The following is a 25,342-nucleotide window of genomic DNA, read 5'->3' on the forward strand; positions in this document are numbered from 1 at the left end:
ATGTATAAATAATTGTACGTTTAAGGATGAGAATGTGTGATTTAAGTGTCATTCAATGTGGGAATAATTTAAGAATTTAGGTTATGAGTATCAGAGCGGCAGGAAATCATAAGATCTTGTATCTTCTACCTGCTCGTTTTCAAACAAATAACGTAAAATTGCACATTAATGGAAATTATAATAAATAAATGAGAATGTAGCTATCACAACATAAAAATAGAGATTATTTGGGACAAGAAGTAAAAAAAATTGGCTAAATTGAGTTATAAATGAGCAGAAGCTGCAGAAAGAGAGACTCTGCTCTGCAACTACATGCCAGAAATGATGCATGAAAGAGGCAATGCACTGCAGGAACGGGGTGTTTGTTTGTTGGGATCAGTGTGGAGGTGAACTTTTCTACATTTCAGTGTTGAGGCTCAAATAACTTTCTTTGTGTTTTACAAGCATGAAAGGATTAGCATTAACTCTATCCTCATTAGGAGATGAAGTAGAAAGAGTTTAATCTGTCCTGAATCTTGTAATGCAGTTATTGAGACTAAATAGGTATTAGTCAAGCTGAGATTCCCAAATAATGTTTATGAGGCAGCTGTTTGGTACAAGTAAGAAAGTTTTTGAGAAAAATCTGCAATAAGCTTTCAATTACTAGCACAAAAATTTGAATTTCCACTGTAATTCTGAAGAAACTGGAGGGACTGATTGATGTAATTTGGCAGTAAACAGATAAAACCTGCAGTGATTTTATTGCTAACATGATATTTAAGCGCACTTAGTGTCCAGAATCTAGAGGGCTACATAAAGCTATGACGGCCAGATTTGGCCCTCAGAAATTGAGTTTGACACACGTGATATAAATATATAATGATGACAGCCACAAAAGGTTTTACAGAATGCACATAGAAAGTTGAGTGGAAGGAAAATGTTTACTAGGAAGTGATGCAACAAAAACCCCCCAAAAAACTGCACTTTTATTGTGGAGTTTCTCTTTGGAGTTGCACCAAATTTCAGACACTAACTGGGAACATATTTTACACACTTCATATTTATCTAACTTCTTGGAGGAGTTTTGATCTCTTCTACATCTGAGTGAAAGCTAAAACTATGTTTGCTATGGACAGTTGTCTCTCATGACTGCAGACTCATTTGCACAGTTTGGCTGTTGCAAATTTTTTTCACATTTCCATTTTATACCCTTAATATTTTTATCTTGTGTAAAACATATTTAATTTCAAGATTGTCATTTCATTTTACGTTTGTCAGAATATTTAGCAGTTGAAAGAAAATGCCATTGTGTTAAATGTTAGTGTGTTTTTGATGAGAAATGAGTTTCTTGCTGTATTTCACAGTGTTTGTGTTGTTTTTTTGATGTCTTTCTTGTTCTTCCTCTCATTTGTTGCTCTCTCTGCAGCTCTTTGAGATCACAGTGCCTCTGACTCAGGGCACCAAGCCTGTGACCATCAGCGTGGCCAACCACACCCAGTGCAGCTGTCTGTCCAAACTGGACATTTACAGACAAGTTCACAGCATCATCAGGCGCGCCCTGCCAGAGTAAGAATAACATTTTGACTGCGGGAAACACTCAGACCATCCATTATGAAAGAACAACCTATAAAAACCCGAGCAGAAAAACTTTCAACAATAATATAAGTAGCAACACATGCTATAGATGAACCAAACGGTGCACATTGTAGATCCACGTAACAGAAAAAGACTCATCTAAGTGACAGAAACTCTTTTGTCTCAACAAGAAACATAAAAAATGCAACGATTCGCTTTAAAAGTAAAGTCTGTTTAAAACTCACTGGACCAGCAGCTGAAGAAAAGTAAAAATTATTCTTATTTCATGAAGGCGAACGTTTGTTGTCACAATAACCACTTTTGCTGGACGATAAATTGTCCCAGAAGTTATTGTGGTACCATTGTTGTTTTGAGACCAGTTTCAACTTATATGTTAATGGTGCAATAACGCAAGAACACATTTTCAAAGTTCAATAAACGTTAAATTCCAATGAACATTTAAACGCTGGAACTGGAAGACATTTTAAATATCCAGAATAAATAAACAAAACAACAGAAACAGAAATAAAATGAATTATTAAGTCTGTAAACAAAGTTGTCCTTCAAAAAATGGCAAGTTGAGACCAAAGCACCAGACTGAAGACTTTTATCATCCAGCTTTTAGTAGAAAGAGAGAGAAAAGAGAAAAACAATAATTGATCTCCTTTCAATTTATTATGTGATTAATTGATGAAAATTTTCATGGACCACTGGATTTTCTTTTTGGCTGTCTGATATTATTCACCGTGTCTGACCAGGGTAATGACTGCATGATTCTGTTATTATTATTATTAGATGGAATGACTGCCTGTGTGAAAAATAAGGGGAGAATAAACCTATAAACAAGATAAATGTCAAGTAACGGTTCCAAATTGTGACAAAATGACTAATTTCAGTTAAGTTCACCTTGACTTTTGATAACTAATACCTTCACTAATACTAAAATGCCTGTGTTATATGTTTACTGCATGTTTTGGATTGTAACTGCATTCCTTCTGCTGTGTGCAATTTTTATTTATAAATGTATGCCGTATTCTGGGATCCTTTATCTTAATACCAGATCAATCCAAATAAACCTTGCAGTACCTCGGCCATACTAAATTTATTTCAGACTTTGGTATCTATTTACATATTTACTTCACACTTTGCGATTTGATCTCTAAAAAAGAAGAGGCCAAGGGTTTCTTCATCTTTTGGTAAAACGTATTTTCCAGGAAGTTTTAGTAACGCTGGTGAAAAGTGTGAAACTCTTCCTACTGCAGCATCGAGGTTTCATTCAGCAGCTGACAGTGGGAACAACACTCCCATGGGAGATTCAAAAATCATGACCTTTAGCAATAAAACTCTAATTGATTATTATTGTCACAGAAGCTACACTTTACAGCTTTTACAGAGTCACTAAAAAGTTCATGGCAAGTTGAAACTGTAACAAACTTTAAAGGGGTTTCAGCTGAGAGAAGACAGCTGTGGTCAGGATTAAAACTCTGTTCTAGCCATTAACTTGTGGTCCTTTCACAGTGTTTATACTGTGAAACTGAATTATAATTACTCTTTAGCCAGGGGAATTTCTTTAAAGATTTTTTGGTGCTTTTTGTGTTTACTTGACAAGAAGAGGAGATATTTGCAAAAAATGAGCTGTGGTTAGGCTCCAATGTGGCTCTACCACATTTATTTAGTCACACATATTCATTAAAAAATGCAAAGAGCTAAAAAGCAGCCTAAACCACAAACACAACATCCAATGTTTCTTACAAATCGGCTCATTATCCTAATGAATTGTAGCTAATTATTCCTTGGCATATTATACATCAATTGGAGGGCATTTGATTTTCACCAGACTGACGTAAATGATTTAAACTTTACCACAGTGAAAATTAACAAGATATGAACTTCATACTGTTATAAACTAACTAGGCTTAAAAGTAAGTCAGTGGGCAATATATATATATATATATATATATATATATATATATATATATATATATATATATATATATATATATATATATATATATATATTGCAATAAAGCCAGGATCGATATTGATAGATAATACATCTGATGGAATTCTCAATCATTTCACTGAACTCGGATCAGAACTGCATTCTGGGGGATGTAGGCAGAGGAAAAGACTTTAGCTGCTCAATTAACCAACTCACTCTTTGGTTACCTAGCAACTCACTCACTCTTTGGTTACCTAGCAACTCACTCACTCTTTGGTTACCTAGCAACTCACTCACTCTTTGGTTACCTAGCAACAACTTGTTACGTAACATACACAGTTTTATGTTTCACCCCTGTGCCTCATTCTGCATAAAAAATAAAAATAATAAATAAAAAAACTGTGTGGAGTGAAAGGAGAAAATGAGAACAACGGTTTGAGAGGAAACTGTGGATAAAACTAGAAAGGTCACATCACCGGGTTGGCAAATATTTAAAAAACTAAATCAATAATTACCAACATCGACTGATATGAAACCCATATTGCCTAGTCCTGAAACTAATGTTACGGACTTATAACAACATTATAAGGCAGTAACTTATATTGTTGAGAACTTCAACCACTTCAGAATGCTTAGCATTTTCCTGTATTCCCTCCATATCAGGGTACATTTGTACCCGGGTAATGACTTTTTAAACTATTAGAAAAAGTGGAAACAGTGGTTTTTATGGTTCCCAGAAAATCGTCTTGGTTACTGGAAAAAGTTCTTGTGGGGGGAAAAAAAGCACCTTAATCCAGTCTAAAGTTTATTTGCCTTCCCTTTGTGTTTCCCTCTGTTCCAGCTGTAAGTGGCTGTTTAAAATAAGTCTTTGACTCAGTTTTGATCCTTTGCGTTTGAGCGCCTCTCTGCCATTTGAGGTGTTCCTAAAAACGCTGAGTGGTTAAGGCTATTGTTACTTTGATAGCTTCCTGTTAACTCTGCGCACACTGAGGGTGTTACTTAAGGAAACGCGTTCCATATTATCTCTAGATTGACTCCACAGGTCCATGAAATGTGTATGTTCCTGTGTGCATGCTGTGATTAATGACCAGCTAACAGTCAGGATCCCATCAGGGATTGGCTCCTAATGTATTTTTTGGCTGGTGTCCTCTGAAAACAGAACAATAGCTAAGTTTAATTGACTGGATTAAAACAGATCAGATCATGTGTAGATGTTTTTATACGAAGCCTCACAGCTCAATGATCCTTTTGGTTCAGTAAAAAAAACATTTAGGTGGTTGCAGTACCTTGTAGCAGAGCTATTACCAGATGAATTTATAAGCATTCGGTGAGGTAGAAAATCAATCACTGACACTAAAACACCTTGTGGGACCCTTCTTCTTCTGGAAAAGTCTCCCCCATGTAATAGAAGAAGAATACCCCAACATTTTCATTTGCTTCGTCTGTGCATGAAGCATCCATCTATATCAGTGGTTGAACTGACGGCTAAAAAGTCCAAACTGAAAATATTCAGGGGCAAATTTTTTTCCCCCCCAATTAAAATGCAAAAATATTATTGTCAATCATTTATCCTTTACCTGCACAAGAATAAATAAAACTTGTACTATTTTACATTTGTTATTTGACAGTTATTTAACTTTTTGGACTTATTATTTTCCATTTTTTAAGTCTATAAAATGTTTTTCTTAAGAATTTTCTTTTACAAGCTTTACTGTATTTATCCAAATGTAATGGATGTGCAAAAATTAGTTTTTGAGTAAAACCATTTCAGATGTTTATGGCACGACTAATAACATAATAATAATAATAATAATAATAATAATAATAATAATAATAATAATAATAATAATAATAATAATAATAATAAAAAGGAAAACTCAATAAAAAATTATTTGTGTTGTATTTAATATTTTCCGTTTAAAAGATATAGACTGAAAAAAATATGACTAAAAGTGTTGGATGTCCATATTTGTGCCATTTTTGAATTGCAGTCAGGGGCCACACAAAATTCATCCAAAGGCCACAAATGGCCCCCGGGCCGCACTTTGGACACCCCTGATCTATATTATGTGAAGTTGTGTTTGCTGCATGCTAAAGTACATTAAATGAGACTAAACTTTTCACATTGCAGTTCAGCTAGGATTACCAGAAATATCTATTTATTTCCATAGTCTTGTTATTTTCTTCAGATTTTAACGTTGGCATATAGTACAATTTCAATGGCTCGATACATTAATTCACAACATTTGAGTAAAATGGAGGCTTACCTCTGAATGTATTTTATAGCAAAACTTTAACACTTCCTTCTTGAGTGACATCATGGAAAATCTAAATAAATCAAATGAGACGTCAGGAAGTGGATTGTGGACCATCCAGATGCCTTAAAGTTATCTTAAAGGACTCTTCAAACAATTATATATACTTTTGAAGGGGTTTCTTTATGTTAAATGAAAAATGTTGATATTTTTGGCTCTGAGTGTGTTGTTCTTTCAGCAGTTTGCCTTTGTTGAGTCTGTATATTGCAGTTAATAATTAATCAATTACTAAATCAACTGCTCAATTACTACTGCTGACATGGATCATGACTGTATGTAAACGTCTGATCTTGAAAAACATTAAAAAAATTCTCCCTGTTATAAACTCTTTTTGCAAATACAAATCTCTTTTGAATCCCACTTTACCTCAAAAAAGGAGGTGTTTAGTCTGATTTAATGTCGGACCCTGGAAAAAATGTCGCACGTTTTAGTACCATATATCTAAATTTCTGTTTTTTGTTGTGTCTTCATGAGTTTGTCTGATATTGTGTAAAAAAAATATAGCTGCAAAAATATACTTACAGTAAGAATCTGTTAAAGAAATGATTTATTATTTATTATTTATGGGATTATATTTCCATTTTTGTCGTTTCGGTTTGCAGCGCACAGTAAATAACCGATTCGGTTCAGAAAGTATGCAAGTTGCAATAATAAAAATATTGTTTCAAGCAAAATCATCTTTCTAGTACAGGCTTCATGGAGCAGGATTAGAGAATATAACAAAAATCTCTAATCTAACCAGACAGAGCAAAGCAAAACTTCTATTGAAATCCTAACAAATGAATCGTGTTGGTTTTTTGTTGTGTGTGGGTGTGTTGCAAAATCCCTTTAGACATAAACACACATGTATACACCCACAGCAGGGGATAGTTGGTCCGACTGTGGCTGCAGGAAAACATATTGTAGACATTTTCACACCTACAAATCAGTCAGCATGTAAGGATGGACACTTAGGCAGCCGTATGTTTTACATTAGGTGAAGTGAAAAACCTCCCCCACCAGCCAGCGTTTAACTTTCCCTTTTCTCCTTTTCTTTTTTCCTCCCTGTGTATGTCTGAAGCTCTGCAGCTCTAATTGAAACCACCTTCTGTTTCTTTTTATCGCCAGACCCTTTCAAAAGTTTCAACTATTTGTCTGTCTGCAAACACGCTGCCTGCTGTCTGTCTCTGTGGCCAAGTCAACAGTCCCCTACATGTTGCTTTACAGACAGACTATTTTCACTTTGTGGTGGTTCTTATAATTGGCCGTGTGTGTGTGTGTGTGTGTGTGTGTGTGTGTGTGTGTGTGTGTGTGTGTGTTGTGTTTTCAGGAGAAGTATTTTTCTTGGCAGCTGGTCGAAGTCCAAACAAGCTATCTGATTTCTGGACAAATTCAGCATCGGGTTTACGTTTATTTTTGGTTCCATTGCGTTTTATATATTTCTAATGCTTATATTCACAACCCATTGTAGGTTATGAGATAATAGACAATTATAAAGCAATTCAGGTGGCATGTAGGAGGAGCGACCTTTCACCTTGTGATCCAGTCTCTGGAAACTTGAAAACTTGGGGGAAGCAGGACATCGTTTTCCAAGCACCTAAAGAAAGTCAATACAGATTTCACTGTAGTTTAACTGAATATGTTTTAGGTTATGTGGAGTAGTTTTTGGTAGCTAATGCCTTACTTGCAGGGAACAGAAGGTTTATCAGTGGGAATTTGAAAGCAGGAATCGCTTTAACTGAATATTTTATATCTTTGACCATCTGCTTCAGATCATCATGGCAGATGATCTGAAGGCCAGCTGCCATTTTGACAGATTACAATTCACACGCATGACCACTTGATGCAGAGATTTTTAACCTTAGCCACAGAGTGCGTCGCAAATATGTCTAAATCAATCAGATCATCTCCTGGACTCAATGCATCTCCTATCCGGAGTTACAGACAAGAGTCTTTGGAGTGTGTTTGTGATGACTACAGATCACACACCGGTATATCTGAACTGCTTGTGCAGAAATCTTCCCTGATTTCAAAACTTTGATGGAAGTGACTCTTATAAATTCAGTCTCTAGTGTGCTATGTTGCACAGATCCAGAAAAACTTAAAAACTGTCCAGAACCGCAGGACAACACAATACACACAAGAGGGGATGCAGTTCAAGTCTATGAAGAACAGGAGGAAGTTGTGAGATTCCGTGTTCAAGTCACAGCATGTGAATGTGCTTCGCTACAGACACAGCTGCTCTACGCTTTTGCAAAAAACTGTTTAGGTAAATGTGCTTTACTAAACCAAGCATAGTTGATTTTGTTACTTTGCAACATTACGTGGTTGTGTCACTCTGCCTGCACAGCTGAGAGTTGCATTCTTTGAGTATTATTAGAAAATTATCTGTGAGGCCATAAGAATGAGCTATTATGGGACAACAGATGAGTTGCTGTTTTTCTGGGGCAATAGCACGGTGAACCAAAGCACACAGAGGAACAGTTGCGTCCAGACGTGATGATGACAGCCGTCGCTGCCATCATGTTACAGAAACGGCTTCATGCTCTGTTCTTCTGCATGTCACAACCTTCAATACCTCAGCATGAAGATCATTCCTTAATTTTTGTGCTAATTTGGTTTAATTAGTTTACAAAGACAAATTAAGGGGGGAAAAACATCTGAGACTCATTAGCTGTTTCAGAAAGTTTGCTTGACTCTTGGCAGACTTTGAGTTACACTGTCAGAAATAAGCCATGGTGGAATGATGCAACAAAAGCCTTAGCATGAATTATTTTATGCTGTGTTAATGATATTATTTGTTGAAAACATTAGTCAACAACATAAAACAAAATGTAGAAGTTAACTAATTAATAAAAACATAAATTTTGGTGCGAAGAATATCAAGTTATGTTTTAATTATTGATAAAAATGTGATGTTTTTAATTTCAGTTATGGCTAGAAAGATATTCATTTGGACTTGAAACAACATAATTAAAGAAAGGAGAGAAGTTTGACTTTGTTAAACTCCCTGTTATGTCCATGTACAAGAAGTTGTATCTATGACTAAATTAAGTGAAACTCAAACTTGGCAAGGTTGCAGATGACCTTTGGGAAGGTTCTGTCGGTAAAGTAGGACTGTCGATGTTAACGCTCTTAACCGTGGAGGGTTACCTAGTACATGAAGGGGTGTTACATGGGCTTGTACTGCGGTCAACGATGCAGAAACACGAGTGAAAAGAGGAACGATGAGCGTCAGATTTTGCTTTAAAAATCTCAGAGATGGACGTTTGGATAAAATCAACGTAGTATGTAGCCTACTTAATGCAACCGTGAATTATTCTTCCACTGAAGTGCAACCAGTTATAATTACCATTTCTAAATTATGTTTGAAACAAAATGGCTTCTATTAACTGTTCTGAATATGAAAACCTGGGAAACTGTAATCTTTAGTTTGAGACATTTAAATTTTTTTTTTAAATGCATTTTTACGTTTCAAGCTTACGAAGCTGAACACAGTGTTTGTGTTTAATCACAGCCGAAGAGTGTGATTAATCTGATTATTTTTCTTAATTGAGTAACAGCATTGCTGCAAACATTTAAATGTATGAACATATGATAACTTCAGTATGAGATTTTATGGCACAGTAGCAATTAGCACTACTAATTTCACACCATCTGCTCTGCATCATCAACACAAAATATTATGTAAATTTGATCCACCCTTTTTTAATTTAATGATTTTAATTCAAAGTTTTGTCTTACTGTTTTGTTCATTAGTTGCATAAATTCTTCAAAGGGGAAAATTATTGCAACCTTCGTTACGTTCCAAAGCTGAATAACAGTCTCGTCAGCTGTCAGACATGAATTACTTGCTAGACATTTCGAGGCTCATGTCTCTTTTTGGCAGATGCGGTAAAGGTAAACCAGACATGATGTAAACAAGACATTAGGGAAATGGGCTGATTAAGAAGCAACGAGCAAGAAGAAACTGGGGGATTTTTGCTCTGAAGGTCATGTGGTCGTAACAAAGCAAACAGCAGTTCTTTCTCCATATTAATTTCCTTGCGTCATTTGTTGATGTGATCAGTCAAACCATCTGTTTTATGTCTGTTCGTTTAAAGTTTCCAAGCTGAAGACAAAGAAGTATTATTTATGCAACTGTATTATTATTGGAATAAAAACAGAGTGAAGACTTTCAATCTAGTTGGGATAACCTTGCGTGTGTAGTTTTAAATAAATCAGGATAAAATTGTTTCTTAATGGGAGAAACAGTTAAGTGTGGTAATAGTTTCTTAAAGTTAAAACCATGAAACTAGATGTCTCTCTGCTGTCAGAAAACAACAGCTTCTGCAAAGCTCTTCAGTTTTGGGAATGATAAAAATTCAAACACATCATGAGGCAATAAAATTCTGTTGTTTTCTTTTATTGTGCAACTTGGAGACATCTCACCAAAGACAGTTCAATGAAACCTCCCTGTTCCTACTAAATGCCAACCCAGAAACTTCTCCCCTGACTAAGATGTTTGTGTGCGATTCTGCAGATTACTGTCTAACACTAAGCAACTCTTCTCTTAATATTCTGTCACATAAACACAAGTAATATTTATCAAACTAAAGCTCTTCATGTTTTCCAAGTCAATATCTGCTGATTGAATGTTAAAACTTTAAGATTTTTAAAATATTACAAGAAAACTATGCTTTTACTCACATGTACACAAGGCTGGAAAGATTTTTAAACTCTAAAAAGGGATTTTAATTTGAGTTAGAGTAACTATTTTATTATGGGTAGCCATCTGAAACATTGAATTAAATTAAAGGAAAAGCACTTTTTTACTAGCTACTAATATTAATGGTTGATGAAATTAAAAGCGAGTTGAAACAGAACATTGCCATGTCAATTTAAGGTTATAAACAAGAAGTTTCAGACCAAAGAAGCCAAACAAACAGAGAAAAAATTATAAGTTTTATAAATGCTAAATGTTTATCTTTACCACAAGGTTGTGAATAAGACTGTCCTACAATTTGGTGGCGTAGGGGATAGCGCAACCCACATTTGGAGGACTTGAGTCCTTGACGCAGCAGTCGTGGGTTCGATTCCCGGACTCCACAGACATTTGCAGCATGTCTTCCTCCTTCTCCTTCCCCATTTTCTGTCAGCCTACTGTCATACACTAGAGCCCACAAAAGACAACCTGGAGGGAAAAAAAAAAAAAAAAAGACTGTCATAACACCTGTCATAAACATGAGTAAGTCTTCATGAATATTTATGACTGTCATTCGGTAAATCATGACACTTCAAATACAAAGTTGACATTATCCAAAATGTCTTTGTTATGGCAACTTGACATTAACCAAGAAATCATGATGTGACATAAATTTGTTATAAAAGTATTACTGATTAAACTTTAGCTTTAATAACATAAAGCTACATAATCTTTAAAGTTTTATCCGTAATACTTTGTTTATGATGGTGTCATGACAGTCCTATTCACAACCCGTCAAATAAAGTGTTACCAAAATCTCTGTTGGTAAATACAAGAGCTGTACGTCTTTTATTACCAGTAATCTACACACGGAAAAGATTACTGGACATACAAGGACAGGCTGGTAACTGTAATTTTGCTATAAGATTTCAGCTTTTTTTTTTTTGTCCTCTAAAGGTGTGCAGTTGCCAACAGGACGTGTCCGCCTGGCCAGGTGTGGAACACTAAGCAGTGTCAGTGTATCAGCATGGCTTCGGTTGTTAAGCCCCCTCCTCCACCACTGCTTCATCTACGATCACCTCAGCAGCACCATGGTAGGTGTATCACACCGTTTCACAAAGAAAAGTTCATCTGGCACCGCTTGGGCTTTTCTTCCTGCATAACCGACAAATCTAAATCATATCTAGGCAGAAATATCACCTAAAAACTGTATGTTGATGTATCTCACCTATATCTTCATAGACGATACAGTGCCTATAAAAAGTATTCACCCCCTTGGATCTTTCAGTGTTGCAGTTTGACCGCCACTCAGAAGAGGGCAGCACTGGTCATCCTTAAGTTAATATAGAAATAAAGATGGCGGGCAAATTTCGTAAGTTCCACTTTAATAGTGCTCATTCAGCATCAACTTCTGATTTAAAAATTGCTGATATAGTCTGAAGTTGAACATATGATAACAGAGAAAATTTAAAACATGATGGGGGAAGAAAACATGCAACAAAAATAACAGTAGATTTTGAGGGTTGTTGTGAATTAATGTGCTTCATGGAGCAATGTTTTAATATTTCTTCAAGAGCAACAGACGGTACTTCAGTCTGAGCATCTTTCTGTTTATGGGGATGTTTCACATTTTTTAATCTTTCCATCTTTCATTCTTCTATTTAGTAGCCTAAGAGGTTCCAGTTTTGCTTTATTTAAGTTTAATAATGCGAGAAAACCAAATGTTTCTGTATTTAACACAGCTGACACAAAATAATGCTAAAATTTAATGATGTTTTTGAAATTCAGCATATTTTAAAAAATGTGCCCAGCATGGAAAGACGGTCGGCCATCTTGATACAAGAGAAAACTCAGATTTTTAAGAAAATGGCTCGTTATCAATTAATATTTATTTATTTGACAGGATGAATCACCTTGAGATTAACTTATTAATCAATAACTTGCATTCCTCCAATTTATCTTTACTAAATTACCAAAGGGAATTAAAATACTCAACTGTGCACGATGCTATGTTTGCTAGACTCATACGGCTTTAACTAACAAACAATACTGTAAGAGCTGTGTTCGAGCTGATGCTGAACATTTGCTGGATTGAAGAGACGTTTTAACACTGGTATACAATCAGACAAACAGCCGCAGGTGTGGTTCAGTATCAAGGCTAAACAAGCCCTATAGTTCAGACAAGGCTCTTATTGATTTAATGTGATCTGCAGATGTTTGTACTCTCAGAAATGGTGTGAAATGTTAAATAAGTATTTTGATTATTCGACTTTACATTTAAAATTAACAAACGTTTTAAGTGGTCTGCTGATTTCCCCTTGCTAAATGTGACCCTGCTGTAGATCACCAACATCTATTTATCCATTTGCTACATCTGTTTGTTTTGTTGGGTCTTGTGGGTTCTGGTACCATTCTCCAGTGGCCAATAGACAAAAGATCCAGTACGCCAAAGACATGTTGCCAGTGCTTACAATACATCACTGCAACATAGTTTAAATAAAAAGTTGAAAATGGATGTGTTATCAGTGTGACTTGGGTGCTACATGTTAGCATGTGTGCTATAAATTGCACAACACACAATACAGTGATACCCAGGCACAGCAGGTCAAGTTCCTCTGTCCTTAGTTACAGGGGAAAGTTCCTGTGTTCACTGAGGAGGATTTATGGCTGCAGAGTGTTTGCTGAATGCCTGTTTGTAGAATCCTTGCTTTGTGTTTGGCTCTGATAACACTCTTTGTGGATCCCAAGTCAACAAATAAAAACAGAGGAATGCAGAGACCTCAGTGCACCAGATTCCACAAATAGCTGTCATGTACAAATACAAGCTAACAGTGTTTGGACTTGAACATGTGGGTTTTGTTTCCTCAAGTTTCGAAGCAGATTCTGATTGATTGGAAAAATACTGATTGTCAAACTGATTGGACAAATTAGAAGTTTGTGAGAATCAAAACTGGAGCTACTGTCACTTTGTTTTTTTATTTTGCCAAGTATTTTAAATGGCCTTACATTTATCTAAGCATTAGGAAATTAAGAACATTTTGTGGACTCTTAAGACCTGTCATAAAAGGGAAATGTGTGTTTTGCTTATTATACAAACAGTTTGCGTCCCTCTAGATCAGAGTTTCTCAAACCACCAGGCTGAGGACCATTTATCCCATTTAGCAAACACTCATGGACCACCTGACTTTAAAATGTCCCCCACAATAACAACTTCTTAACATATACAGCCTGAAGAGAAAATATTAAGTCTCTTGTGACTGGCCACGATAAAACCATGAACATATCTACCAGGACCATTTTGAGTTGTTTTCAGATTCTAAAGTGTGTATTCTAAACTTTCCAATGATAGAAAACACATTGAAATAAAAAAAAAAAAAGTTTTCTACATGTGCGCTAACAACATTTTAAGGCTATTTGTAATTTAGAAACATAATAAAAGAAAAATAGACTTGAGTTGCTTTGGCAAAAGCAAACATTTCCTTTCAGCCAGCAGATATCCCAACATAAATAATTGTATTTCAGGTGTTAAGATGCAGTTGGTCAGTGTGGGGTGCAGCTCTGCTCACCGTCTCGTCACCGGCACATTGCATTCAGCACAGCTGCAGACCTAGATCTGATCTCTGTTCTCAGCCTGAGCGCAGATTTTTCCCAGGGAAAATAAGAACGCCACTTAGAAGTCAGGACGATGATTTAGATTGTTAGAGTCAGTGAGAGCATAAAGAGAGTGGGAGCATCCTGCACTTTGTCAGCAGAAAGTGTTTTTCTGTTTTATCTGCTCGTTTCATCCTGGACACACAACTATGCACACACATAATGATTCTGTCTGGAACAGACTGAAGATCTGTTAGCTGTTCTTTCTGAAAAGTCTTGCTTTTTTCTCAGTTTTTTTTTTTTAAAGATAATCTGTTGTTCATGAAATAGAGTCATTTGGGTTCTCCCAGAGGAAACGGATGATCCAAATAGAGTGCAGGAATTTCATAGTTTGTTGATGTGTCATGCACTGTTGCGGTCGCAGTTTTTACATGAAGCTGTAAAAATTTAAAACACCATCATTCATAGTGTTGCATTAACATTTTGTTTACTTTTGCATAAAATCAGTCAGGAAAATTTGAAGTCATGTTTTTGCTTTTGCCTTTATTCACAGTAATCAGAGAAGATTGTTTTGCATGCATCAGTAAAACTGGTTTTGTTTTCATTTTTCCTTTCATCCCTGCAGACATACTCTCATCAGATTTGTGTGGCCCAGATAAAGAGCTAGATGTGGAAAGCTGTCAATGTGTATGCCGTCTTGAAAATCCAACTCGTGACTGTGGGCCTAAGCGACACTTGGACCGAAACACTTGCCAGTGCGTCTGCAACATGCTGCCTGCTCCTTCCTGTCCCCAGAACCACGTCTTCAACAAAGAGACGTGTCAGTGCACGTGTAATAAGACCTGTCCGAGGCACCAGCCCCTAAACAAGACGAAATGCTCCTGTGAATGTAACGAATCGCCAAATAAGTGTTTTCTGAGAGGAAGAAGGTTTCACCAAGCAACATGCAGGTGAGGAGGAAAGTAATGGCATTGCATAAATTTATCCAGATATTGACACCCGACCCCAACCTTTGTCAAATTAAATAAAATTGGTATGAAACATTTGTGCAGCAAAATTTTTTGTTTGTGCCGTTATCATTTTAAAGATATGAACTATTTTCGGAGGTCATCAAAGGTCAATAAGCACCCCGAACATTTACAAAAACAAATACAAGATGGTGTCAATCCATGGTGCTATGTTTCTGTCCCAAATGTTTTTTGTTGTAAAATATAATATTTTATTGATCCCCAAAGGTCAGAAAATTTTGGTTTTTAAAATATAATAAATGGCTTAAATACAATATGTTGAATATTTTTATATATTATAATTTTTATAGAATTTTATTATACATTTATACGCCCGTATGTCATATATTTAAAGTATGTTTTAATATAGGTGTACATGTAAAAAATGTTTTAAATTACATTACAAAAATCAAGCAAAATTTATATAGATTAATTTTGCTATATTTCTGTAGCTAATATTTTAGTAGTTGACACTAAATTTACTTGATTTTCTTAAAATGTGGGGATTGGAAGGCTGGTTGATACATTTATTAATATCTTTTAACATGATAACGCCACAAACAAAAATATTTCCTGCACAAACCTTTGACATAGATTTTGTTTAATTTGAGGAAGAAGAAGGAGGTGAAACCTCACTGAGGTCCAAACATACACATGAAAGCTTGCACTCAGATTTTTAATTAGTACGTGTGTGTACATGTATGGTGCATGTACATATAGCCACAGGAAATCACTGTTCAGGCTGCACAAAGTGCTTAGAGCATCGACCTCTGTGTGAAATATAAGATACCAGTGCGCTAATGACTTCCCATAGCTGTCACTTAGCAATTTCCCTTCCACACAAAGGAGGAAGTACGCACACATATACACACATCCATCCATCCTGTCCAGTTCTGACCCTTCGTGACCTTGTTTGGGAGTGATTTATGAACATAGGAAAGTTTGGGACCTGGCACAAAAATCGTTGCTTATTTATTTGGACTCCTTTTCATCACTAGCTTAATGTTCTCTCGAAGTAACCATAACAAAATAGATTTTATTACAGATATTTACACATTCGTGCATTAGAAACATGTTTTCCCTATCTCAGTATATTGTCTTCTGGCCAAGCGTAGATATAAGTAACTTGGCTGCAGCAACAAGATGAAGTGTGGGGATCTTCTGAATTATCTTTTCGCATCTTGACTTACTTTAAGTTGGCTTTACAGGCCAGATTTCGTACTTCAGTTCTGACATCATTGAGTGACAACATATTTTTCACATCATCAAACTGATTGACTTTCCTTTTGTTTTTTCTCTCTGCTATAGTTTATTTATATAGCTCCAATTCACAACAAATGTCATCTGAAGGCAATTCACAAAAAAAATTATTTCAGTTCAATTATACATGCATTCAAACTGATCCTACGCATGAAACAGTACAGGAAGCTCAATAAATTACAAAGTAAGGAATTTTTTTGGGAATAGTGGCCTTCATTTGGCAGCATCTTGACATGACGGTGTGCAGGATGGGATTTGAACTCGGGATGTCTGCGTCCAGGTCTGTAGACTGTAATCACTGCGCCAGGTGAAGCCCAATTAAATTGAACTGAATTACATATAGTTTGCTGTTCTTTCAAGGTTTTTACCTCAGTTTTAGATTATTTTACTTTAGTTCTAGATTGCTTTACATCAGTGTTAGCATCCCTACTTCTGCTTCATTATAGTCAACAGAAGCAGAGATGCTTTCTTTATGGGTTAAAGCTGCTTTTTGCTTCAGGATTTATTTCCATTACTGTAAACTAGTCAAGGAAACACATGCATCAGCTCTAGCTTAAAGAGTCACAGCATTTGCTTATGCAACTTAAATCAGCACAAACTCGGTCAGGTTTGACTTTTCTTCAGTCTCGTTAGTGCCGCTCTACTTCCACCTGCACACACAGCAGACTCGCGCTCTCCGGTTTGTTCTGACACATGCGCACCGTCTCAGCGGCTCTTGGAGGAACCGCACCACCTGCTGTGTTCGGCTGTTAGAGCACATAGCGTAATATTTTGGTAACGACCCTCGCTCTGCGCTCCTTCAGGATGAAGTGGCTGCCAGGCTGCCCCTGCTGGTAGTTGTTGTTTTTTTCTTTACGACGTCTACATTCCATCTGAAACATTTAACCTCTTGAAATAAGTAAGTTGGTAGTTACTGTCGCTATCAGAGAGCCCGGTTTTATGGCATTGGTGCAGATGATTATGTCTCTAATGACATCAGTCCATTTTACGCTTCCATCTAGCCCTGTTTAGAGTCACAGAGGTCTGCTAATTAGAGATACAGTTACAAAGGCAGGATGTCTCTCCATTTCAGGGTTGCAGATGAACATCAGTGCAGCCTTAATGAAATTTTCTTGTTAAGGAATCATTAGAAATTAAAATTATTGAAGTCATATCAGTCATGGTGGTGCAGTGGTTTCTGCTGGTTTGTTATTCTTATTCAGTTTATTTAGAAAACTTAATTGAAGTGATGTTGGCATTCTAAGAGGTAGCATAGCTCACAGCAATGAATCAGGTTCATTAGCTAGTCTGCTGTATTTTAACTAGAAAGCCTAGAAAGTCCAGTTCATTTGGGGAGGTGTGGATGTGCAATCAAACTTGGATATGGACCAAAAATCCAGTCTCTGATCCACCTACAAACCTCAGTCTTGGTTTGATTGAAGTGAAGTCTGATGTGAAGTCTGATCACAAACGGACTGGGGAACGCTCAAAAAGCAGGAAGCGGACTATAGAGCAGGGCATTCTGGGAAGAGTGAACCATTTTTCCCACTCACTGTGGGAGAAATCTCTGTGGGCGTCTGTGGCTCTATGGTAGAGTAGTCGTCTTGCAATCGGAAGGTTGTAGGTTTGATTCCAGCTTCCTCCTGCCACATGTCGATATGCCTCTGCGCAAGGCACTTAACCCCAAATTGTCAACCGATCTGCATATCGGTGTGTTTGTGAGTGCGAATGGGTGAATGTGTCTCTAGTGTAAAACGCTTTGAGTGGTCAAAATGACTCGAAAAGCACTATGACTCAAAAATGGACAATAATGTCCATTTTCCACTATTGGAAAATGTACATAGAAAGGTGAGAAAGGCACAACGTAAGTCCATTTACTTACGTTATTTTTGTTGTATCTTAAGTATTTTGCCAAAGAAAAAAATTTTTTTCACCAACAACAAAAGAGATTGTGTAGTTTGTCAATTAAAATAACTCAATTAATGAAAACGTCGATTACTGAACGTAAAGATCTGGAATAGGGAAGCTTTTACTATGTTGTAATTTAAATGTCTGTTTTTGGATATTCTGAAAACTGAGGACAAGTAAGAAAACATTTTTAGGGCCAACATAATTTGATAATTTCTCTCCATTAAAACCACTTTTTACAAAAGACGCATAAAATGCAAGTGGACAAAGCCCTCAAAACACCACGCCTGTTTTCCTCGTCTTTATTCTCTGGTTTATTGTCGTTACATTTGTTTTTCTTGTTTTTTAATTGCAGTTGTCTTAGGCCTCCATGTGAGGTGAGGAGACGGAAGTGTGAAGCAGGTTTCTTCTTCAGTGAGGAGGTGTGTCGCTGTGTCCCCTCGCATTGGAGGCGCTTGGACTAATCTGGCTCATAACTCGCCATCAAGATGCAAACTTTAGACAGTTCAATACATCACCCATTACTTGTCGACCTGCTGGTCAACAGGATTCTTATCAGCCGTGGTGGCAGCTAAGTGAGTGGATCCTGATGGACTTGGGGAAACCGTTGGGATTGGGTTGCAAATTATTGGAAAATGGACATAGAAAGGTGAGAAATGCACTGATTTTCTTTTGAGGACATTTAAATGGAGAATGAATGAGAAGACGGGAGGAAGAACTGCAGGATTAAAAGAGTCAACACTCAACCTTTGTTAAATAATGCGTTTTAAAATATTTGGAAATTAATTATGTCTCAGTATTCTGATGTAAAAAATTGATTATATTATTTATTAAATGCTATTTTCATCCTTTGTTTATTGCAATTTCTGTATTTTTTATAAAAATACACTGTGATCAATATTTTTGTATCATGTATGTTAAGTATATGTGTGTAAAATAAAGTATCCTGGATGTTGTAATAAATCTTTTCTCGGATGCAGCGGTTGATAACAGGGAGCATCAGGTCTGCCTGATTTATCCAGGTAACAGGAGGATAGTTGAAGGAATCGTTTTGTTTTACAGGTCATGTAAGATGTTTATTCTCCTTTTCAGAGTCTCTCTAGAACATTTGTAATGTTATGCTAAAAGATCTCTGCAGTATTTGCTAAAAGGGCAGCATTATGCATTTCCTAGCCACATAGTATCATTTTACAGTACAATCAAGTAACTGTTACTTTCAGTTTAAAAAAATAATGTGTATATATGAAATATGACTTAGAAGAAACTTGACTGTGTAATTTAATCCCTTGAAATTGAGCTTCTGTCTCTTTAAAAAAGCTTAAGTGTTGGCAAGCGCTCTGCCTTCAGGAAGTCATCACAACATTACTCCTCTATTAACTCTTTAACAAAGTATTTACCTGTATTGCATTGTGCCTGAATAGTTGCCACAGGAGATTAAAGGATTTTTCAAATATGCATGAAAGAATCAAAGCAACACTCAAGGTATTTTTTAGATGAGGGAATAAAAGTTGATTTTATGTCATTCTGCCCCTTTAAGAGCAAGTGGATGAGATGTATTTGGTAAGTAGGGTTTATTCTGCAGGACTGGATCAGACTAAGGCTAAATAGGTGATATTTATTCATGAGACAGTTGAGGACCAAATTGTTAGCATCTCATATGAAAATTTAATTTTAAAAGTATTTAACTTTTTGACACAGCTTTTTTAGATTTTAGATGCAAACACAATGATTACAAAACCATCAAAAACTACCAGTGTAAAAATTATAATCAGGTCTGATGCTGTTTATTCTTTGTGCATCGTACCGCCTGTACGTCTTTAGTTTTCAAAAAGACTCATGGAATCAATCCTATTCTTCTGCATCAAATCTTAAACTCCTTCTTCTGGATGTTCATCTTCAGTCCACCTCATAGATCAGGGCTTCGTGCACGTCAGTCAGTAACATGTTTGGCTTTAAGGCATTTCTTCACCAGCAACAACATACAGTATGTTCATGAGTGGTCATAATTCTTTCCACCTTGGCAAGATTACAAGTTCCAGATGCACTGAAGCCACCACCGTGTTTTATTGTGGAAATGTTCTGTGGGTTATAATCTACCTTTTTTTCCAATATTTCCCAAGCAATATCGCTATGGCCAAGGAGCTCAAGTTTCATCTAACCTGGACAAAGACCATTTTAGCAGCTTATAAAACTACCTTTTAAAAGATCTCTGTAAACGTTGTTGAATTTTGGCTCTCTCCTCTTTAAAATACTGATTTTGTTCATTGAGGTTTGTACGCACAGTATTTCCATCAGATTGACATTTGGACTTTGACTTCTCACAGTTTCAGTTTGTGCACAGGCAGGTGGCTTTGACTCAATAGATTGGGTAGTTAGCTTGCAAGTTATCCTCCGACTCAATTACTCTGCTAATATTATTCAGAAACATTATTGGAAGAAGACACATCTTCCTCCTGGGTCCCAAAACCAACATACCTACAGAAAACCACAGGCCAGAACCAGAACTTAAATCAGACAATTCAACTGGTTTAAAATAAACATAAAATCTTTATTATTTATTTTAAATTAGACACCGCACAGGAGGCAAATACCTGTGCATGTTGGGTAAGATAATTTAGGCAGCCACTGGACCCATGCAGCTACTGAGTCAATGAAGAACTTTTATCCTAAAGTTTTCATGGAACAATCTGTTTGACTAAAATCATGTAAAATTATGTTCTCAACAGGACAATGACTCCCAAACATACCAGCAAATCTGTAGCAAGATACCTGGAATAAAAAATAATCCAAGTTCTGCATTGGCCAAAATTCACAGATAAATTCAGACAGAAATTGTCTACTTTAAAGGTCAGATATTATGCTTCCTACAGTTCATGTAGGTCTATGAGCTTCACAAAACATGTTTATTATATATTTTAGCACAAAATCATTCTTAGAAAATGGGATTTTCTGCCTATTCTGAGCTTCTTTCAGAATCAGCTGTTTTAGGGCCTCTTGTCGCTTTAAATCCAAATAATCTGCTGCAGGCTTTCACTGGGGTTGCTAGGTAACAGGCTGGGGTTGCTAGGTAAGGGGCTGAGCTTTCGGTGGGGTTGCTAGGTAACAGACTGGGCTTCCACTGGTGTTGCCCGCTAAGAGGCTGGGCTTCGCTGGGGCAGTGCCTGCTGATTTGAGGTTTTTGGAAAAGCTCATTTTCCAGACACCAAAAAAATCACAACTACAAAAAAACAACTTTATGTTTTTTTTAAGCTCTTAAGTTGTTTTTATAAGCAGTGCAGACCCAAACAGAAGTACAAAAGCATATAAAATGTGAATTTTGAGTAATAGGTCTCCTTTGAGCTGCTGCTGCCAACGTTGACCCAATAAACTAATAAATCATTGTTTGTAATTAGGCTTCCCCATAACTTTACCTAAGACAAATGTGAAATTCAAATGTTGGAAAAAAAAATTAGGTAATTCTTGAATTTGTAGGGATGTATTTAATTAGAAATAAACAGAGTAATAGTTTATTTGCTTTTTCTCTCATTAGTATCCAAAGGCTGCCATGTTCTTCAGAGTTAAAATAGTTCTCTCACATGAAAAAGAGTTCCTTGTTCATTTATTCCTATGCTTTTGTTTTAGTCTCCAGGAAGTTTAGGTGGGACATTGTAGCACCTCCAGCCCCCACCCTCAACACATTCACTAACACTTCGGAGTAAACACACCTCAGATCCCAGCGAAACAGGGAAGGAAGTTAGTGGAGCTAACCCAGGTCTGCTGATGAGAAGATAAGATGTTGGCACAGATGGTCTGTGTGTCTGTATGTGTGTTTGCTTGTAAAATCAGTAATAAATGTGTCTGCATGTGACATAGAGAGAAGCGTTTCATAGTTTTAAATTTCTGTCTTAATTTTTGTATGTTTTTATTCATGATTTTTTGAATTTCTCCTGAAGCTTTAGCAATACTAGAGATGTTTATATTAAAATAAATAAAGACTGGAATCTTTGGGATGAGAATTAAAAAGAAAAAGGAGAAAATAAAGTTTGGTGCCACAGAAACCAATTCACACAGTACATTACAACAAAGTTCTCTATTAGCAATCCAACTCCCTTCCTGCCATTCAAACCCTTTTGACTTATGACCTCTGTGTGTGTGTGTGTGTGTGTGTGTGTGTGTGTGTGGGAGGGAAGTGGGGGGTACTGGGTGAACCAGTTGCTTAGATAACAGCACAATGAAACACAGTGAGTGTGTGGATTTAGAAAGGAAATGGGCTTTTAACAATTTCCATTTAGAATAAATCAGACTCCAACGGTGTCTATGGACAGCCTTCTTTATTCTTCTATATTTGGATAAGAAGGAAAAGTATTTAGTGAAATCACTTGTGCAATCTTGTTGATCTTTGCACTTTGAAACATTGGAAAAAGCTGTTCACTGAACAGTTAGCTCCTACCTTCACAATACATCCCAATTTTCATGTCTTTCCGTTGTTTTGCTGGGAAGTTGAGAGTTTTGATTTTTATGGGGCTGGCATTTATTCCTAAGATATTAAAGTTTTAGAAAACAGAAGGTATGGTTTAATAATGTGACTATTGTACAGTAGCATATTGAAATATAACTTTTTTAATTAATAAGGTCAAGCTGTTTGTCCAGTACCATGGACAGCAGCACCAGAGATTAGATTTAATTTAGACTGTAGGGCTGCTGATGTTCACTGGGAACAGTAAGACTCTAAAATAAGGTATTTTTAATCGGGCACTTTCAACAAAATTTGAAACCCTATTTGCTAAAGAAATATATTGTGTCTAACATGAAAAGGAAATAAGCTTGACCTTTCAGTGTTATTCAGTCACTCTTAATTATCTCATCTGACAATTCAGAGGAGAGAAACTAAAGACTTTGAGGAACAATACCACTTGAGATACAAAGTAATTAAAAAAATAATTTTAGTGGCAGTAAGCTACTTATAATAATCGGTCTTGGCAAACGAAACTCGAAATAGTTCCTGTTTTTCCAGCAACAAAATGCGCACTTCCCTCTTCCCTCCATTGTTTATATTTTTTTCGGAGCTGTAAACTGTCTCAGAAATGACGATCACTCCCCAAGACGAACAGAGGAAATAAAATTAAGAACATGGTAACGCACAGCAACGCAAAGTGATTTCGATAAGTAACTGTAGTCAGACTACGGGATTTGAAATAGCAACGTGTTAGATTACTACTTGGTGAAAAAAGTGGTCCGATGTCAGTAACGCTACCGACATCACTGGTTATCACTTTCTTTCATTCTTACCTGTGAAAGGTAATGCGAATGGATTTATTTTACTGTAAAACGATTGAAAAAAGTCCACATAGCATATGAATTAGGGACCTCCGGTCACTTTACTGCCACATTCAAGATGGCGGCGACGTAACGTAGGACTCGGCGTTCAATCAAGTCTCCACTTATTCTTATTCACGTCTCTGAGAGCGCGTACGTGACCACAACAACTGGCAAACATGGCAGAGTTAGTGGAACCAATACATTCACCGCCTCACTGAAAATCTACAGTTTGGCAACACTATGGATTTTACAAGAGAAACGGAGAGTTTGAAAACGCAAAAGCGATTTGCAAATTGTGCCACGCTGCTGTCAAATACACTGGAAGCATGACTAACCTCACAACACTTGAAACAGCATGGAATCCAGCGTGGAGACGCCTATCAGTTCACCGTCTTCACAGGGAGATTCACGTCGTTCTTCTTCCTTCAGCTCCAGCTCATGGTGAGGCTCGTATTTCATCCTTTTTCAGTGGACAACTAGCTTTTAATTCCACTCCTGCACAAGTTATAGCAGACGCTATGACTCCTTGCATGTTATTATTTACTGTACATCCGGAACCTTCGCCCATGCGCACAATGCTGGAAGGCCAAAAAAAACATTCTTTGGTATCTATAGCCTCGTCGCCGCGGTAGAACAATTTCGTTAACTAAATGAAACCTGTACCTTACATTCAGTGCAGTGCGCCACAGCAAAGGGGAAAATAAAATACCGCAGAAAAACCGTTGAAGAAACAATTCAAAACCACTAACTAGTATTCTTTTTTTTCTCGCTCTCTGTGTCTCGTTGCCATACCAACTGACAACAACAAAAGGATTCAACACTAAAAGACACTCAAATATTTCCCTCACAAAGATTATATTACGTATTTTTGTAAAGAACCATTCATTTGGAAATGATTGAAATTTGAACTGCTTAATTCATTTTTATTAATAAAAATATACAAACAATATATTTTTCTCCTAAGTTGATTTAAATCGAGATGCATCATGATGAGGACGTAAATCTTTCTTAATTAAATCGCTGGTTGATGAGGAGAAATCTTAAATTGAGCAGAATATTGGATCACAACTTCTTAATCAAACTGTGTATCGTATCAGGTAGAGATCAGATTCCCCATCCCTGGAAAGTAGTTTTTACAAAACGGTGAAAAATTTTTTGGGCATTCAAAAACCATGTTTTGATTATTCACATTGCGATTGAAACTGAAAAAAGCACATTAAAATTATTTAAATGATGTATTGTGTTTAATTGAAGACTTTTTGCACACTATTCCATACAGATTAGATTTAGTTTATCTTAAATCTGAAACGTAGCTACTTGCAGCTAAATCCCCAAACCTACAGGATCAAAAGTTTGATTAAAAATCTCTGTGGAGGCATTTTAATATGGCAGCTGCACCAACATGTTACAGTGAATGGGAGTTTGTTGGGTTATGGGTGTAACAGGTAAGTATTTAACGCTCTTTCAGTGTAACCATGGACCAAGCCTTCCACTAACGGCTGTCACAGGAGATTTCTATCAGCCAAATTGATTTTTCTTTCTTTTCTTTCTTTTCATGTAACATTGATGAAGCACGTTTTTGTGTCTGCATGTGCGTGTGTGTGTGTGTGTGTGTGTGTGTGTGCAAGAAAGAGACAGTACCGAGAGGCAGACTTACAGCTCCCCTCCTCTGGTTAAGAAAACATGGCAGCTGCCAGCCCTGGCAGACACTTGGTCTAGCTAATATTAAATTCTTGAAAAACACACGTTATTCTATATAAGGTTCTTACTTTTGACTCCTAAACATGGAAATGAAGTAGTCAATCACATGGGACATAAACTGCTT

General features: G+C 36.5%; 2 protein-coding genes across 7 annotated transcripts in view; one reads left to right on the top strand and one right to left on the bottom strand.

The window, feature by feature from the left end:
- vegfc (vascular endothelial growth factor c) overlaps positions 1–19,347 on the top strand; it is a 58,098-nt gene extending 38,751 nt beyond the window's left edge. For 3 of the 5 annotated variants that reach the window (XM_044113996.1, XM_044113999.1, XM_044113997.1), the window contains 4 exons: positions 1,406–1,545; positions 11,432–11,568; positions 14,691–15,015; positions 18,575–19,346. In XM_044113996.1, coding sequence (XP_043969931.1) covers positions 1,406–1,545; positions 11,432–11,568; positions 14,691–15,015; positions 18,575–18,683 — 711 coding nt within the window. In that variant the 3' untranslated portion in view covers positions 18,684–19,346. Of the gene's footprint in view, positions 1–1,405; positions 1,546–11,431; positions 11,569–14,690; positions 15,016–18,574 lie in introns of all 5 variants that reach the window. The other 2 variants (XM_044113995.1, XM_044113994.1) reach the window with 2 other exon arrangements.
- naf1 (nuclear assembly factor 1 homolog (S. cerevisiae)) overlaps positions 1–24,264 on the bottom strand; it is a 67,837-nt gene extending 43,573 nt beyond the window's left edge. For both annotated transcript variants that reach the window (XM_044113993.1, XM_044113992.1), the window contains exon 1: positions 23,853–24,264. The gene's annotated coding sequence lies outside the window, so the exon portion shown is untranslated. The remainder of the gene's footprint in view (positions 1–23,852) is intronic.
- Positions 24,265–25,342: the final 1,078 nt, after the last annotated feature.

This window comes from Gambusia affinis, linkage group LG04, assembly GCF_019740435.1.
Source record: "Gambusia affinis linkage group LG04, SWU_Gaff_1.0, whole genome shotgun sequence".
NCBI lineage: Eukaryota > Metazoa > Chordata > Actinopteri > Cyprinodontiformes > Poeciliidae > Gambusia > Gambusia affinis.